At 45.0% G+C, this 14,847-nt stretch overlaps 1 protein-coding gene across 1 annotated transcript in view; it reads left to right on the top strand.

The window, feature by feature from the left end:
* The window catches only part of LOC144149253 (BTB/POZ domain-containing protein 1-like), a 135,624-nt gene extending 129,626 nt beyond the window's left edge, over positions 1-5,998 (top strand). Inside the window, exon 7 of the mRNA XM_077680805.1 lies at positions 5,598-5,998. Within this exon, the coding sequence (XP_077536931.1) occupies positions 5,598-5,862 (265 nt within the window). The 3' untranslated portion in view covers positions 5,863-5,998. The remainder of the gene's footprint in view (positions 1-5,597) is intronic.
* Positions 5,999-14,847: the final 8,849 nt, after the last annotated feature.

Here is a 14,847-nt window from a genome sequence, read left to right as displayed (position 1 = left end):
ACTCTCTATAACTTTCTTTTGACGTGTTCGCATAGCAGCCGTTCCAAAATAACAATGGCGGACCTCAGTAGGAAGCCGTTGTGCTTGTACATTGGTTTTGTCTTGCCGAGGGTTAATAATCTGTGGAAGGGTGTCAATCGTACCCCGAGGCGGTATGGTTAGAATTTGTAACTATATAACTTGTGCTGCAAACGGAGCCTTTATTCTATCTGTGTCAAGCTTAGAAGAAAAAGCGTATAGCAACCCATTCAATGGGGTTCTGGTTTGTGGCAGTTAATCACGTCCTTCCAATTTGTCGACAACGTGGTAAGGAGCAACCCCTACCCGTCCTGTATAATCTGCGTAACTGTATTCTTTTTGCTCCTCTTCAAACAATTGGAAGCTAACGCAGATTCCACGGTAACGCTGAAAAGCTTCCCGCTGGCATCGCTTCATCTAGTTCTATAAAGCCCACAAAATCCAATCCGCGACCGGATGATTCTTGCAGCATTAAAAGAGCTTTTGCTACTTGGAGCTCATTTGGCTGAGGCTCGATTGTGTTGCTAGGCACGACGAAACCCGCCCTATTTCAACCTTTAGCTTGGGTGTCAGGCTGAAAAAATTATCGACTGAACTATTTAAAGAAGACCTGGTTTCCCTTCAGCTCAGCAGCTTCAGGCTTGAGGAGTGTTGTCGTGCGCTGGTAATTGCAGCTTACTAATTTTGACGAACAAAAATCGCATTTCTGCATCGTTAAACATCCTTTAACGACGAATATGAAGGGGGAATTCACGACACAATCTCCGCGTCATTTTGTAGAGCTTTGCACTGGAAGCAACGTGAGCACGTATCGATTCCTCAGCCCCTCATTGTCAACTCCTTCTTCGTCCTTGCTTCCTGGCTGTGGTCATCGAGCGTCCAAGTAATCTGCATTCTTCACTGGAGCCTTGGAAATAAGGGATTCTTGCTGCTGAGCTTTCCCTGAAGCGAAAGGAGCAGGGTCGATTGTCTACAACATGAGTAGTTCATCCATTGATTCAAATTCTGGAAAAAAGCTGTCTATAGTTCTGATGCAGTCGAGCAATGCACGCACTTTCTTGTACATTGTGTTGCGTAGAGCACTAAAACGGACGTCTTCTCCCTGTTTGTTACACGTCTTTACACTTTCCAAAGTCTTGCCATCAAAATGGAAATATGTTCGAGGGAAGACCCGCAAATTTGATACGCCGGAATATATTTCACCCCGGAGTTGCTTTAATTAACAAAGCACTTCAAAGATGTCCATGGCAGCAGAACACTCAAACGGCGACATAGTAAAGTGCATGAAGCGGAACGCACGATTTATACTTACTACCTCCGTGTCATTGTAACTGTGGGCCATTGTGTTTCCACCAATTTTGGCCGCTACGGCCAAACGATGTCAGAAAACGCCCTACTACGCCCTGTACAATATTGTTTGCGGCCATACAGTCAGCCATGTGCCAAAAGTGACTATTTTGCGATACCTATGTCAATTTACTTAGAATTTTTATTCGGTCAGTTTAGCTTTTTGAATATTTATTTTGCCTATTTTATTACTTTTCCAGCAAAGCTGTACATTTTTCTGTTTCACAATATAGCCCTCGCGGAGAAATCATAGTAGACAGGAAATTTGTTGTCTCCAGAAGCACAGTATTTGTAGTTGCCTTGTAGAAAGGTTTCCTGGAGTTGCGTTTCACCAGGTGTTAGACACGTGCATCTTGAAGGGCTTCCGGAGCGACGTTTTGATCGTTGTCTTTCCATCTAAGCCCGGGGTCATCACCGGTCGCTCATTCATGCGTGCATGGGTTGGGGACAGGCTTGCATGCGCAGCCCGGTTTCACGCGCTCGCCCTTTCAGAACCATTCTGGTAGAATTGTTACTGACAACATCAAAAACTTTCTTTTAATCAAAGCTATCCCGAAACTAGGTTCAGCATGGCTTGGAAGTGGGCTAGTTGGTGTTTTAACATCTTGAAGTGCAGAGGTGCGCTGCCTGACACGACAACGTAGAAAAGGGTTAATAACACAAAAACAGACAAGGTGTCTGTTTTTGTGTTATTCACCCTGTTCTACGTTTTCGTGTCAGGCAACGCACCTCTGCACTTCAAGATGCTATTCCGAAACAACGCAAGCCGCCATTCACAATAAAGTTGTCACTATGAAGAAAATCCCGTCTGCTGCCAATATATGGGATAATACGGGATGGAAACGGACACCCCTTTTAAACTACAAAAAAAAAACTAGCTTCTTTCTAAGATTCATTCATCTAGTTCACTTGGAAGGATATGCCCTATCGCAAATTCCAAAAAGGTGTGTTTTGTTTCTCCCACTTCTTGCACTGCGACAACTTTCGCTGGTCCTCCTTCTTCACATAATGAAAGGGCACTGATTTTGAGCCCAGTGCTCTAAACCGCCTGCTCCTGTAATTAAGCGTCATCCTTCGGCGTCGGCCTAATTGTAACCGAGAGGCATAGGAGGCCACGTAGGATAGAGAAGCGGGATAGCGGAGAATGAAAGTGTGACGAAAGTGTGATGAGCGGGAAAACGCGAAGCCACGCGAGACATGTTCCCCGGCGGCAACGGGCTACACGTAAACGCCAGAGTATAGAACCCGCTGTCCTGCGTTCCGTGGTGACGCAGCGACTTCCGGGGACACAAAAGCCACACCCCGTCGCTGCGATGGCTGCAGTTCGCCCTGCGCTCAAAGTTGTCATTAGTGATTATCGTAATCGTCAGCCATTTAAATTTTATTTTATTTTTTCACTATCAGCTACCGAACCACCAGCTCTATTCCGTTTTAACGATTGGCCTATTATCATTCCCTGATGTAACGGGGTCGCCATGAAGTGACAGTTCAAGAGTTACCATATTTTTAATTTCTGTATATCGGGTGCGGGTGTTATTGCGGATAGTCGGGTCTTAATGTGGGTCATACATTGTACGGCTCTAATGAAGATAGTCACTCATTCTTTATGCTGCTGATAAGCAATGGTTCATTATTAATGAAGACGTCTTCCCGCTCTGCACGCATGCCGTTTGCGCCCAGTTATTCCCTGTTGTGTATGTTTTTTTGTCGCTCTCTGCCAGTGTATCCAGCTGCACAAACGCAATCCTGAAGTCAAATTTGGCGTTAGAACCTGCTAGATAAAGAAATGCCTTCAATCTTTGCGGCTTTCTTTGGCTTTGAATTGAAAGACCAACAAGGAAAGTGAAAATCGTTCTACGCCTGGCGAAAAATGGCTAAACTGCCCTACGGGAAGAGAAAAATCCCGAAAACGCCTTACATGTAGGGCGAAAACCCTACAGTTTGCAATACTGCAGTGCGCCATTGTTATTTTTTGAAGAGTAAAAGGTTCACCTAAACTGAAACGTAATGCTTTTCCTTATACATGTATATTTCTTATAATTTCTGTCTTTTTTGCGTCTATTATGCTGCTATGAAGGCTTGCAGGTTTTAAGTTAAAACCCGTCATTTGGTAATAGAAGCCTTGAGGAAAACTAAGTTGAATTAGGCGCTCTGCTCTTTTTGAAAATTTTCTTCCTATCATTCGTCCACTGGGACCACTGGCCGGGCTTGCTTTTTTTCGCTCTTTCATTTTGGAGACAGAGTGCTCTTTAAAAGCTCCATGATCTGACATTTGAACAAGTGTTTCCGGGCTTTCAAACAGCTTTCCAGTCGTTAGTATACACTAGTACACAAATGTTGGGTGGTTTGGCGATATCGTCTCTAACAACCAAATCTTCTATAAATTGGCTGCGTGCCATGCTACCATTTCTATTAAAGGCACACTGAAGTGAATTTCTAAAGCTCCCGGCGTTCGTTGCACAGCATAGACTTGCCCAAATAGAGACACTGTTCATGGTTTATCTGGGTGATACGGTGATATTAATTTTATAAAGCATGCCCAAGATTTAGGGACACGCGCCGCCGTAACTTGATAGCGCCCTCTTCTGGCGCTTCGCTCGTCCGGCGGGCGTATCTGAATGGCGCATAAAACACACGTCCACCGTTTGATAACGAAGACAGCTAGGAGAAACATCTTCGGGATATTCGCAGTATCGCTCCAGCGGCACGCTGTGGCAAACTTTTAGGCTTGTATGACTAACGTACGAGGTTCTCAGTTCGTCTAAACTTTTTCTACTGCTACCTCATCGTGGGTATGCCTGAAAGAAGAAAAACTACCGTGCACGGCTTGCGGCGGCTGGACAAACGAACCGCATGCACTGACGTCATGTATAGGGGTTACGTGTGTAGACGATGTCCAAGATTAGCATCCAAACAAGTTCCGGTTTCGGTTTCGTAAAACAATATGCTTGCCATCCGACGTTATTGTTGCATAGGCATTCTCGAAATCTCAGTAACCGCCATACTGCGCTTCTGTCATAATATCCGCTGAAGGTTAAATGCCTCAAATAGGCCTACCAGGATGGCTTGCAATCGTGGCAATCACGTGCTGAGGAATGCCCTCTGCGTCACGACAGACGCTAGAATGCCATGCGCGTTTGCCCATCTTTGGAGCTTGGTTCTCTCATGCCTTTACCTAAAAATCGTGTTCGCACCAGGCCAGGAGACTGCTGATCCTGGCCTTGCCATCTGACCGCAAAAATGGCGAATTCTGTATACAAAACATGGGCCGACAACGTAGAAATCAACTTGCAAGAAAAGGATGTACTCTCGGGGATTCCCACATGAGACTTACAAAACAACATACTTAGCGCCCCAGACCACCCGGCCAACAGCGAACGCTGCCGATGAAGGAAATAGAATGTATATATTGTATACCAGCTTACACATTTATTTCGTTTTACCATTTCAAGCAGCTTAGATGACTATTTGTTGTATAGCGTTCGCGCAGTAAGCGCCCCGAAATGACAACAATATATCATGTCCAGCAATTGCATTTCTTATAGGGAAAAACTTTCCAAGATGTGTAGTCGTGGTAGTGACTGCTGTCGTTCTTCGTCGCCAAGCGCAAAAAAGTGCTACCTGCCCCTAGTTTTACGCCGTAGGGTAAAGGTTTTGGTTGATTTTGGTTCCTTTGTACCTATACGAACTTCGGTGACTCTTCTCCCGCCTTCCATTGGAATTACAATTTCCTACTAGCGTACAGTCCGCGAAGCGTTGCATGAGCGCTTGTGCAGCGCTTGTGTGGAGCGACCTTGACTTGGAGCCTAATACAGTGTAAAAACTACCGAACAAAATAAAGGCACATTCCTTGATTGACAAACGTATCGTGCTTTAGTTTCAGCTGAGCGAAAAAATTGCTACGACACGTCTGCGTTCGGCGGACTAAACATTGGGCCGACTGACTCTGTCAAAAGGTCGGCGAGGCGTGCGGTAGCGCAGTCAAGCCAAGCCATTTTTTTCTGATGTCCCAGGAAAACGACACAGAAAATGGGCGAAGATGCAGGATCCTCGAAACTAACATGCTATTGAATTTAATAGCAAGACACCTGGATTTAATGGCGGCGCTAGTTTAGATATATTGCATTCGTAGAATAAATGTATTGAGGCACCTGTATATATTACCATCCCAGTGCACCAGTACTGCTCTTTCTGTCAATGTGTAACACGTGGCGGGCATACATTTTATGCAGGTACCTTTATGGTGGACACCGTGCCTTTGCGGATGTTTTAGAGGCTGCGTACACAAGAACAGCTGCACGCAAGTACAAGGTGCAGAGCCTAGAGTTGAAGAGTAAACAGTATATCACAGAGAATCTGACAGCTGAAAACGTTTGTCCGGTGCTAGATTATTTTTTCCTCGTCAAAGAAGTTCACATTGACGATTTTCTCATAAATACCATAAAGCATGACACCTACGCTGTTATTACTCAGAAGCATTTTCTGTTGCTTCCTTGAAGACAGTGCAAACAGTGCTGCGCTACGCTTCCAAAGTTCCTGAGGCCTTCCTTGCTGAAAGAGCCTACCAGTGGATCCAGGACAACCTAGAAGCAGATCCTGATATTTTCACGAAGCCAAACAGTCCTTCAGCGTGCACAGATGTTCTTCGTGAGTTGAGGCTTTTAAGTTTGAGGCCAATTGACTTTGTGTATGGTCCCAGTGAGGGGGACATACTTGATCACGAGGACCGGTATGCCATTTTCAGCAACATTGTCAGAGAGGCCTCGTCGTCGCTTCCGGATTGGGTGAATGAAAACAGGCGTCCCCGCACACCACATCCTTATTAAGTCACGTTTACTAACCATTCGGTAATCATTTGCCGTTCCCAGATTAAACCGTTGAAGGGAAGTTTTATTCCTATGTTTAGATAATTTCTACTACCCGGTGTTCCTGCTTATGGTATCTTCATTGAACGGGATGAAAGTCGCTGTATAAAAACGTCTTCGAAACTATAGAAGTTACAACTATTATCCCAGATCATAACCCCCAGCTAGAGATTATGTTTGAGAAAATATTATGAAGTACGTAGTTTTTTAAGTGGTAGCAGTTTTTCAGTGAAAGTGATCAAAAATAATTTTAATGGTGTCTTGATGTGAGAAGTAAATGCCAGCTGGCTACTAAACTGGATGTGATGGTTAACAAAAAAAGTACCTAGTTGCGCCGAGATTGCATGCTCATTTCACCGAACATATTTCTTCCCACTAAGGAACGTAGCAACAACTTTTCATTCCTTGGTTTAGATTGGGTTGTTTCCTTGCGAGAATTAGTAACCACGGAATAACCTTTTGAAACTGACGTTTCTCTTCTGACCTTTCATCTAGTGACTTGGGTTATGGGCTTCCCATTTTTAACTCAGGTGGTCGCAACAGACCATTTATACAGCGCAAATGCTGGACGTTTTCAAGTACGGTAGACCTTCTCGGGTCACTTTATCGTAAAAAGTTTTTTCTGTCTGTTCCTTGATTCCGCCGCACGACAAAACAAAAAAAAACTAAATTTTGTTTCCGAAGTTCACACAGCCAAATCTCTTACCCCTACAACTGGAGACACACTTCAGACATCAGCATTGTTCACTAAAGCAAATACACATTAATCACAGTCGCGGAAATATGTCAATATGATGAAATAGTATTCGCAATCTTCTTTCATTTCAAATAAATTATACTGGTGAAAAACAATGTTTTTAGCCGAAAATAAAAAGGCTGTTTTACCCGACTTTAGGCTCATTGCGGTATTTCGAGAAATCCAAAAGAAATAAGACTTCAGTAAATAGCGCACGAGAATTGCTACACGGTAGAATTGAACGGGCTCGAGCAAATTACTCGCGTATTTACCCGAGGAGGACCAAGACTGGAGGGCCAGAGCTTGAGAGGGGAAGGGAATAGGTGCACGTTTACATGGCAGTGACAGAAGACTATCATGGTCTATAGACGATACGTGCAGAGAAGTGAGAGGCTGCGGAGCCGTTTTTTTGCCTTAAACCAGGCTACAGAACTCAAAGTGGAAAGCTTTTTTTCAGTATTTTATATGTTGGGACCCGTGAGTAGCCTCAGAAGTAATTGAAATAAATACCCCCGATTGACAAACTATATGTAAAAGACGTCAACCCAAAAAAGCCCGCATATAAATGGATGGCAGATTTACATCACCTAGACAGGCTGGATGGGTGCGAATACACAAAATCACATGGCATGTTGGTCGTTGAGGCATTACAGTTTGAAACATTTATAGATTAGGTCTAGGTTGCCAACAGTTGAAGAAATAGAAAAAATGTGCCCCCATTCACGCTGTGAAACGGGTTGGACTCGAAGTTGTAAATGACACTTAATGCAGTAAGTGACGTTTAATGCAGTTTTCAAGTGTCAGCTAATATAAATAGAATTCAATCCGGTGTGCCACTCTTCATTGGCGTCATCTATAGACAGAAGCTGCTTCTGCACACGCGGTGGAAAAAGCAGCCGTATTTCGCGATAATGACTCCTGCCTCAGTGTTTGTTCACTTGTGTGGGGATTTAGATAACCTACTAATAATCTACTAGTAAATTTAGATAATGTACTACTACTCCAGAAGAAAGTAGTACGCTTTGTAGAAAATGATTCACCTAGAACTCACGCTGCCCCAATCTTCCACAAGCATAGCATTCTGTCTATTGAATACAGCCCAAACAAAAAATGGCTTTGTTCATTTATATACCGAATCCGCATTAACTATGGGTTGCAAAAGACAACCTACACAATTCCCGACTTTTTGAACAAACACCCTGTTATTCTTACATTGACGCAGTATTCTCATGCTGTACAATCTTTCAAAAATAAAGTTGATGTATATTTGCTGGAGCTACAGTGAACAAGCTAAGACATACATAGGCGTAATATTACCGTTGAATATTGCTCTGTATTTCTACTTTGTATTCTTGTTCATACTTGCTATGCCAATTCTTAAGTAATACAAATTCTACCTTTACTTGTGTTACGTAAACTTTCTATCAAATGGAGTTTGTTTTTTTGTGGTATGTTCTTTGTAACATGTTTTCTGAGCTCAAAAATTCTGTTATTTGTCATGTTGCTGCTGCGTTGTGTGTGGGGAGGGGGCGAGGAAGGGGAGCCGGGGGATTGCGCTTTGTCAGGTAACTCATTTGCCTTTTCGGATTTCCAGAAGACAACCACTTCAATGATTTTTATGTGATCATTACAATAATTACTCGGAAACATCTCCCCTGTAACTTTTTTGGTTGTCTGAAATAAAACATTCACATTCACATTCACCTGCTATGCATCATTTGATAACTGGCTAATCTAAGTTCTTCTTGTGTTGTATATCCTATTCGAAAGTATAGTGCTATACCCAAATTGGAACGTATGACAAGTCAAACTTGTTCTAATAAAAAGCTGCATAGGACAAATTGTGTTTTGGATTTGTTTGAAATTTGCCCTTCCTCCCTTGTGTCTGTGCCGATATCGCAAGGTGTTGTTATTTTTTGGTAAAACATTTTTCCCGTGTTTTGCCCTGCCAAGTCAGTTGAAAAAACGAAAGTTTTTGCTACCAGATATAAATCTTCATATTGTTTGGCTTTCAATTTTTTAACGACGGTTTATAAAATTCTGTCATTTCTAGAGGGGAAACATTGTATACCTGTTCCACAACTCTTTATTGTAATGCAACTGAGATAAAAACAAATTTTTGTGTTCTTGTGCAACCACGTGTTCTGCGATTTACACACTGACGATTTATCTTCATTGTTTATGGGACCGTTATCATGGCTGAGGTAACGTAATGTTTCTCTTGTTTTTATTTACTCTTGAAAAAACTTGTAAGGAAAGCTTTAGAGCCCGATCATCAAAAAGACCCATCTGTAGTACCTGCGCATTTGAGTGACAAGAGTTATTCAGTCACCTATACCACATGGATGCGGTAGCAAACCGGATGGCGTACAGCCATAGCGTCCTTCAGGGCCGCGAGTAAACGCATGTCGCACTGCACGTGGTACAGCAGTAGTCGTAGTCCCCTGGCATATTTTTGATTACACCGCTGAAGGAGCCATAGGAGCTGCACCACCTACTCCCGTGAAATCTGGTGTGCCTCGCCGAAATGTTGCAAAAGACTTTCCACAGTATGGTTAAGAGCCTTGGTCTTTAGCACCTGTGTAATAGATTATAAAGCTGACCGATTCAGATGCCACCGGAAGTAATGAAACAAGTCTTTATTATTCAGGCTGGGGTTTTCCTGCACGGCTGTATTAAACTGCCCCCGAAAGCTGAGCCACTGGCACAACTCGGCGTTTAATATTTGGTGCTGCAGCGTCAGGAGCTTTAAGGAGCGTCTAAGGCGATGACACTCGCCACTCAGTATTCACCACATAGGGACCGGCAGTTGTAGATACCTCCAAGCATATACCACTCCACCTTTGGCTTTAGTTGGCCTAGAATGCCTTTAGTGGCATCGGCATAACTCATCAGTAAGACAAAAGTCCTCGTCGGGCATGACGCTTCCAAGCAAAGCGTTCTGCTTGCTCAATTGAACGGCAACCGCATCAGTATTGAACGGAAGCATCAGTTTTGAACGGCAGCCGCTATATGATCAAACCCAACATTTACGCATCCGCAGTATCCAGCACCGTATTATTTTAGTTAAGACTTATGTTTTGTTTTTGACAAACCGTTTTGTTTTCGTTCAGCTTGTGCATGCAGCGTTGTCTTTACCTGGTACACACAGTCACCGTTTACAGACCTGTTGATTCTTCATCTGCCGACATTGGATTAGCGAGTTTTTTCCTCTGGTGTCCAAGGAAAAATAAACGTTTTAGAAATGCGTCCAATATAATAAAAATCCATCATTAACAGCGTTTTACCTAATATAAACCTAATTCCAGACCAAAGCAAGTACAAGGGCACTTGCTAAGGGCACCCGCTAACCAGTAACAAGGGAACCCGTCTGTCCCCTTGCTGTGTGGGCTCACAGCTTCTTTGTGGTTCATTATCTTCTTCATTTTAGTTGCTTTGCTACGTTTGACAGAATTAGTAAGGTTTTTGCTTCCTTTGGAAGCTGTTGTTTTTAATGCAGAAAAGTCTTACCGGTATGTGAAGGGTCCAAGGCATGTATAAAGTACCCGAACACCCTGCTCCATCTCAGTCATGCATTCTCTTTCCTTTTTAACAGCGAAGCGGCAGAGACAATCGTGAGTGTATTGTGTCAATAGCTAAAAATACCAAAGACATCGTCGAGCGCACGTGCGCATGTGTATCTGAGAGCGTTCCTTGCGGTGTGAGGGCTGAGGCTTGAAGGCTGGAGCGTTGAAGTGGCATGGTGAGGCGAAGATAAGTAACTGAAAAGAAAGCGTTTATTTGCCCATTGCAGAACACGACTGACCACGCCGGCGTCGTGAAGAAAAGAACAGAACAACAGAACAACACAATAAGCAAGCGTGTCCGAGACCTCACGTAGACCTGGAGCTGCGTCGCTTTAAAGGCAGGACAGGCGGCGCTACTGGTTAGCTGGGGATTATGGCATAGGCTGGCTCTCACAGCTCCCCCCAGTCTGGTTGAACACTTCTCGAGGTAAAAGGTGTGCACGCATTGTCCACAACAGTGACCATACTGACACACGCGGGGAAACGCTTCATTCGTGCACAAAGTCATCTGGGTGGCTAGGCAGCCGTTGAACGCGTTGTGGCTGTTGAGGCTGTTGGTGCACTGGCGAGGTGAGTGTACTCTGTGCGGCTTCCTTGCACTGGAAGTTCGATGCACACTGAAGCGTGGAAAGGCCCCTTGCCCTGGCTTCGAAGTTCCTGAAAGGCGCGACAGTCGTACTTGCACAGGAGGTTGGCGACGGTCTCTCAAGTTGACAAACAGTATAATGATGGTGGTCGAGCTTCGTGTGGCACACAGTATGCCACGCATGCTACGCCGGCAGTCCTTGGTTGTATTGTGGCCAAACGCTGAATGATCCACGGTGCTGCCAAACGTTCGGGTGCAGGATTCATTCAGATGAAGCACACCGATGCTACTCGCGAAGTGTTCAGCCAGGCGCTGCCAAAATTTGTCCTTTGTCTTTTTTGGTACTACAGATGGAGGCTAGATTATTAGATGCAATGAAGCTCTGGACACGGTGGTTCAGCTCATGTTTCAATCTACAATAGTACTGAGCTACTTAAGAGTAACTATTTGTTTCCAAAACCAAAAATGTTAGATAATTGTTGCACAAAAGCAAACTGTGCTGCAGTGGCAATGCGGTGCGTAAGTTAAATGTGGAGCGCGGTCTGCCCATAAACACAAACTCCCCAGCTGGCGACGCAAGATGTGTTCCTTATGAGCCTCTCTGTAATGAAGCCTCACACGATGCAACTTGAAATTTGATTTCGGCGAACGGTCTGACGTAGCCTAAGGAAAACGCCGCCGATGCAAGCCGCCGTTAGAGTGTCCATTGACAGCCGCAAACTAAATCCATGGTTTAAGCAAGTACAATATACTATTCAGCCATATTGCTTGTGGATGCGCTCGGTTAGAAAGCGCCGGGTTAGGCTATAAAACAGCTTTACACATTAATTCGATAACGCTCGTGGGTCTCTGAGCAAAATAGTTATTCCTGTGTGATGAAATCGGAGACTGGAAAAACGAGCAGAGTAACCTATATTTTGGAGTCATGCCGGAAGATGGCAAGGCTGGTTGAGCTACCTATGCTTATACACCTAACGAAGCGAATTAATATCTCCTGAACGTGTGCAAGGGCAGAAGCCTCGAGGAAACATCATTGCCAGCTTAGCCAAACCTTATTCTCTGTTCAAAGTTTGATGTTGTTAAAGAATAGGGCTACTGTTTCGATTGTCCTCGCTGCTCGTCTCATATAGAGATGGAGAAACAGAAAAAAAATTAGCGGTGGCTTAGCTCGGCCATGCCAGGGGAGACGTGGCATGAGCTAAGGTTATCTGGTTATTCTCAGGTTTCCTGGCTGACTATGATTAGCTGATTATCATGCTTACAGTTGCTTAAACGATTTCCAATCCAATCCAGTCGCGGCGGCGGCGGTTCCGGCGCGCCAGCTGTGCGCCGTGAGATGGCACTGCTCCTCGCGCTTTCGCAGCACGGCTCTCTAGGAGCTATACGAAGGTGCTCAACCTCGGCCAGTGTAGCTCACTCTAAAAACCTTGAGAGAATTTGTTGCACAATGGCCTCTGCAGTCTCCGGTGATTCGTATTGCAGTTCTACTCCCGGTAATTTAATATAGTAAAGGTTCAAAGAAATGCCGAACCAAGCTCTCCGAAGTACTATTTATCTCGTTGGGCAGGACAAAAGGCTCATGAAGGTGAGGGATGAGATTCCCTGCGTCGGCTTTTCCACCATAACCAACACTGATACTTTATTTTATATAGAGTAAAAAACTTGGGTTCCTGTTCGATGCCTCAACCGTGTTTCAAACCCAAAGCGGCGTTTAATACGTCTAATTAGCTAAGTGGACTGATGACTCTTTGGCTAAGAGTACGCCTTAAGAATATTATCTTCCAAGAATTGCTCTACGAGCGTTCGTGACCTTTCTATTCTGTGTGCCTCTATCGTTATTGTATCGTGCAATTTTTGACTGTTTTGTCTCCCGAGCAAATTTCATAAACAAGGAGCATATTGATGAGTTCGAAGTCAAGGATGATGGGTGCGCAAACTGGCTTCGACAGACGAGGAAGGATGAGAAGATGAGACCGCGGGAGGACGAGGATGGAACTCTATTGTTGTTGGAGCGGTGATGCGAGAAAAACACTGTCGCCACTCTCATGTAGCTGCACCTAAAAAAGTCCGGTGTTTGACACCCACATTTCATACAGTTCAGGAAATAGCGTCACCTCGGCCCGCGAACGCCGGTGCTCGGCTACAACGGAGATGACAGATAACACGCCATCTCCCCTGTTTTGAAACGATTTAAGTACAACACAAAAGTAACCTATAAAACCCGAACAGAAACAAATACAGGTATCAAGTGCAGCCATATACCACTGCTCCAGTCTTATTTCGGGACCATAACGTGTCATATAACCGAACGGCCCCTGTTTATTCAACGAAAAAGCCAGCGTTAAATTCAACGTAGAAGGCTCTGACGAAGCGTTGCCTCGCTCGAATTGCGGTGCAGCTGGTGAACTACACGGTATTTTTCTTCGCACGAAAGATCTGGTTGGCAAGGCCGTTTCTTCGGAATGAAAGTGAGAGTGAATTTACGAATTTTTCGCAGCCGAACAACATCGTCTTAAAATCGCGTAGATCACTGTGCAGGGGTTTAAAGCGTGACAGGTAACAAACATCGCTCGTTTGGGATAGCCCCGTTCCTTTGCCTGCCGCTGCCAAAGGGTGTAGCAACGGCATGGCGGCGCCAGCATCAGAACCAGCAGGGTATATAAAGGCCACGCCCCTGCTGTGGAGGGTAAAATTGTTATCAAGGAATGGGCAGGATCGCGCGACGAGTTATGAGTCGTGCTACTGCACCTACATCAACACACGTGTTCTAATCAGAATATAATCCAGCGGTCTGAAACTGCAAGCGAGAAAAAAGTATTTATAACAGTCCAAGAGAACCAACCAGGAACTGGTCGACTTCAGCCCTCTCGGTCTGGCACGGTGGGTAGACTGGAAACGGGCTGGTGGAAATTCGACGAGTCGACGACAAGTGGCAGTCGGTTCGAAAAGCTGATAAGCTGTGTGCGCGGAGAAGCTCCAAACCGGCGTTAGGGTCCCACGGCGAAGAACGTGGCGGTGCCAATGACTAGTAACAGCGGGAGGAGAGAGGTTAGGCCCGAAACGAGGCCTTGGCAGCCTCACCGACTCCCTGTGCACTCCTGCGCCGGACACTGACTTCTCCCGATGGCGTCCAGGACTGTGGTCGGGCCTACCCCGCGGCGGATGGTAACTTGGAAGGCGGTTTCACTGACGGACATCGGGTCTGCACCTTGAGGGCGCCGTCCTGCTGTCGTCTTGGCTGACGGCTTCCGAACTCCTTCTTCTTTTTCTTCGTCTTTCTTGCTGGAGCTTTCTCTTCCACAAGCGCTATTTCATCTGTTCAGCGGATTGGCCACGACACGGCACCAGGCCCTTCACTACGCAATCTCCCTCTTCAGAAAGTTCTCTGGAGAACCATTCTCTAGGCTTTGGTGATGGAGAACGCCAATCAATGTCGCAGAGAGGGCCTAAACACAAATTAATTTCGCAAAGTCACATAGCACCGTCCCTATGTGTGCGTTCGTAGAAAATAAACGTTCGCACCCCACTAATACATTCAAGGCACTACGAAAAAAGCTCGCGAAACAAAAACTGTCCAACATGTTTACTCAAGCTGTTTCAAAAATCTTTTGACGCGTTAACGTTAAAACATTCCAAGCTAACAAATGAATCAGTCTACTGCGTAGTCTGCCTAAGTGCTCCTCAAGACCAAAAGAAAGGGTACGAAGCTACGTACAGCCATTACCTGTA

The sequence above is a fragment of the Haemaphysalis longicornis genome, unplaced genomic scaffold, assembly GCF_048455015.1.
Source record: "Haemaphysalis longicornis isolate Haplotype H1 unplaced genomic scaffold, Haemaphysalis longicornis Haplotype H1 scaffold_8, whole genome shotgun sequence".
NCBI classification, from domain to species: Eukaryota; Metazoa; Arthropoda; class Arachnida; order Ixodida; family Ixodidae; genus Haemaphysalis; species Haemaphysalis longicornis.
The sequence above is the reverse complement of the archived record's forward strand: the minus strand, read 5'-3'. Positions and strand labels throughout refer to the sequence as shown.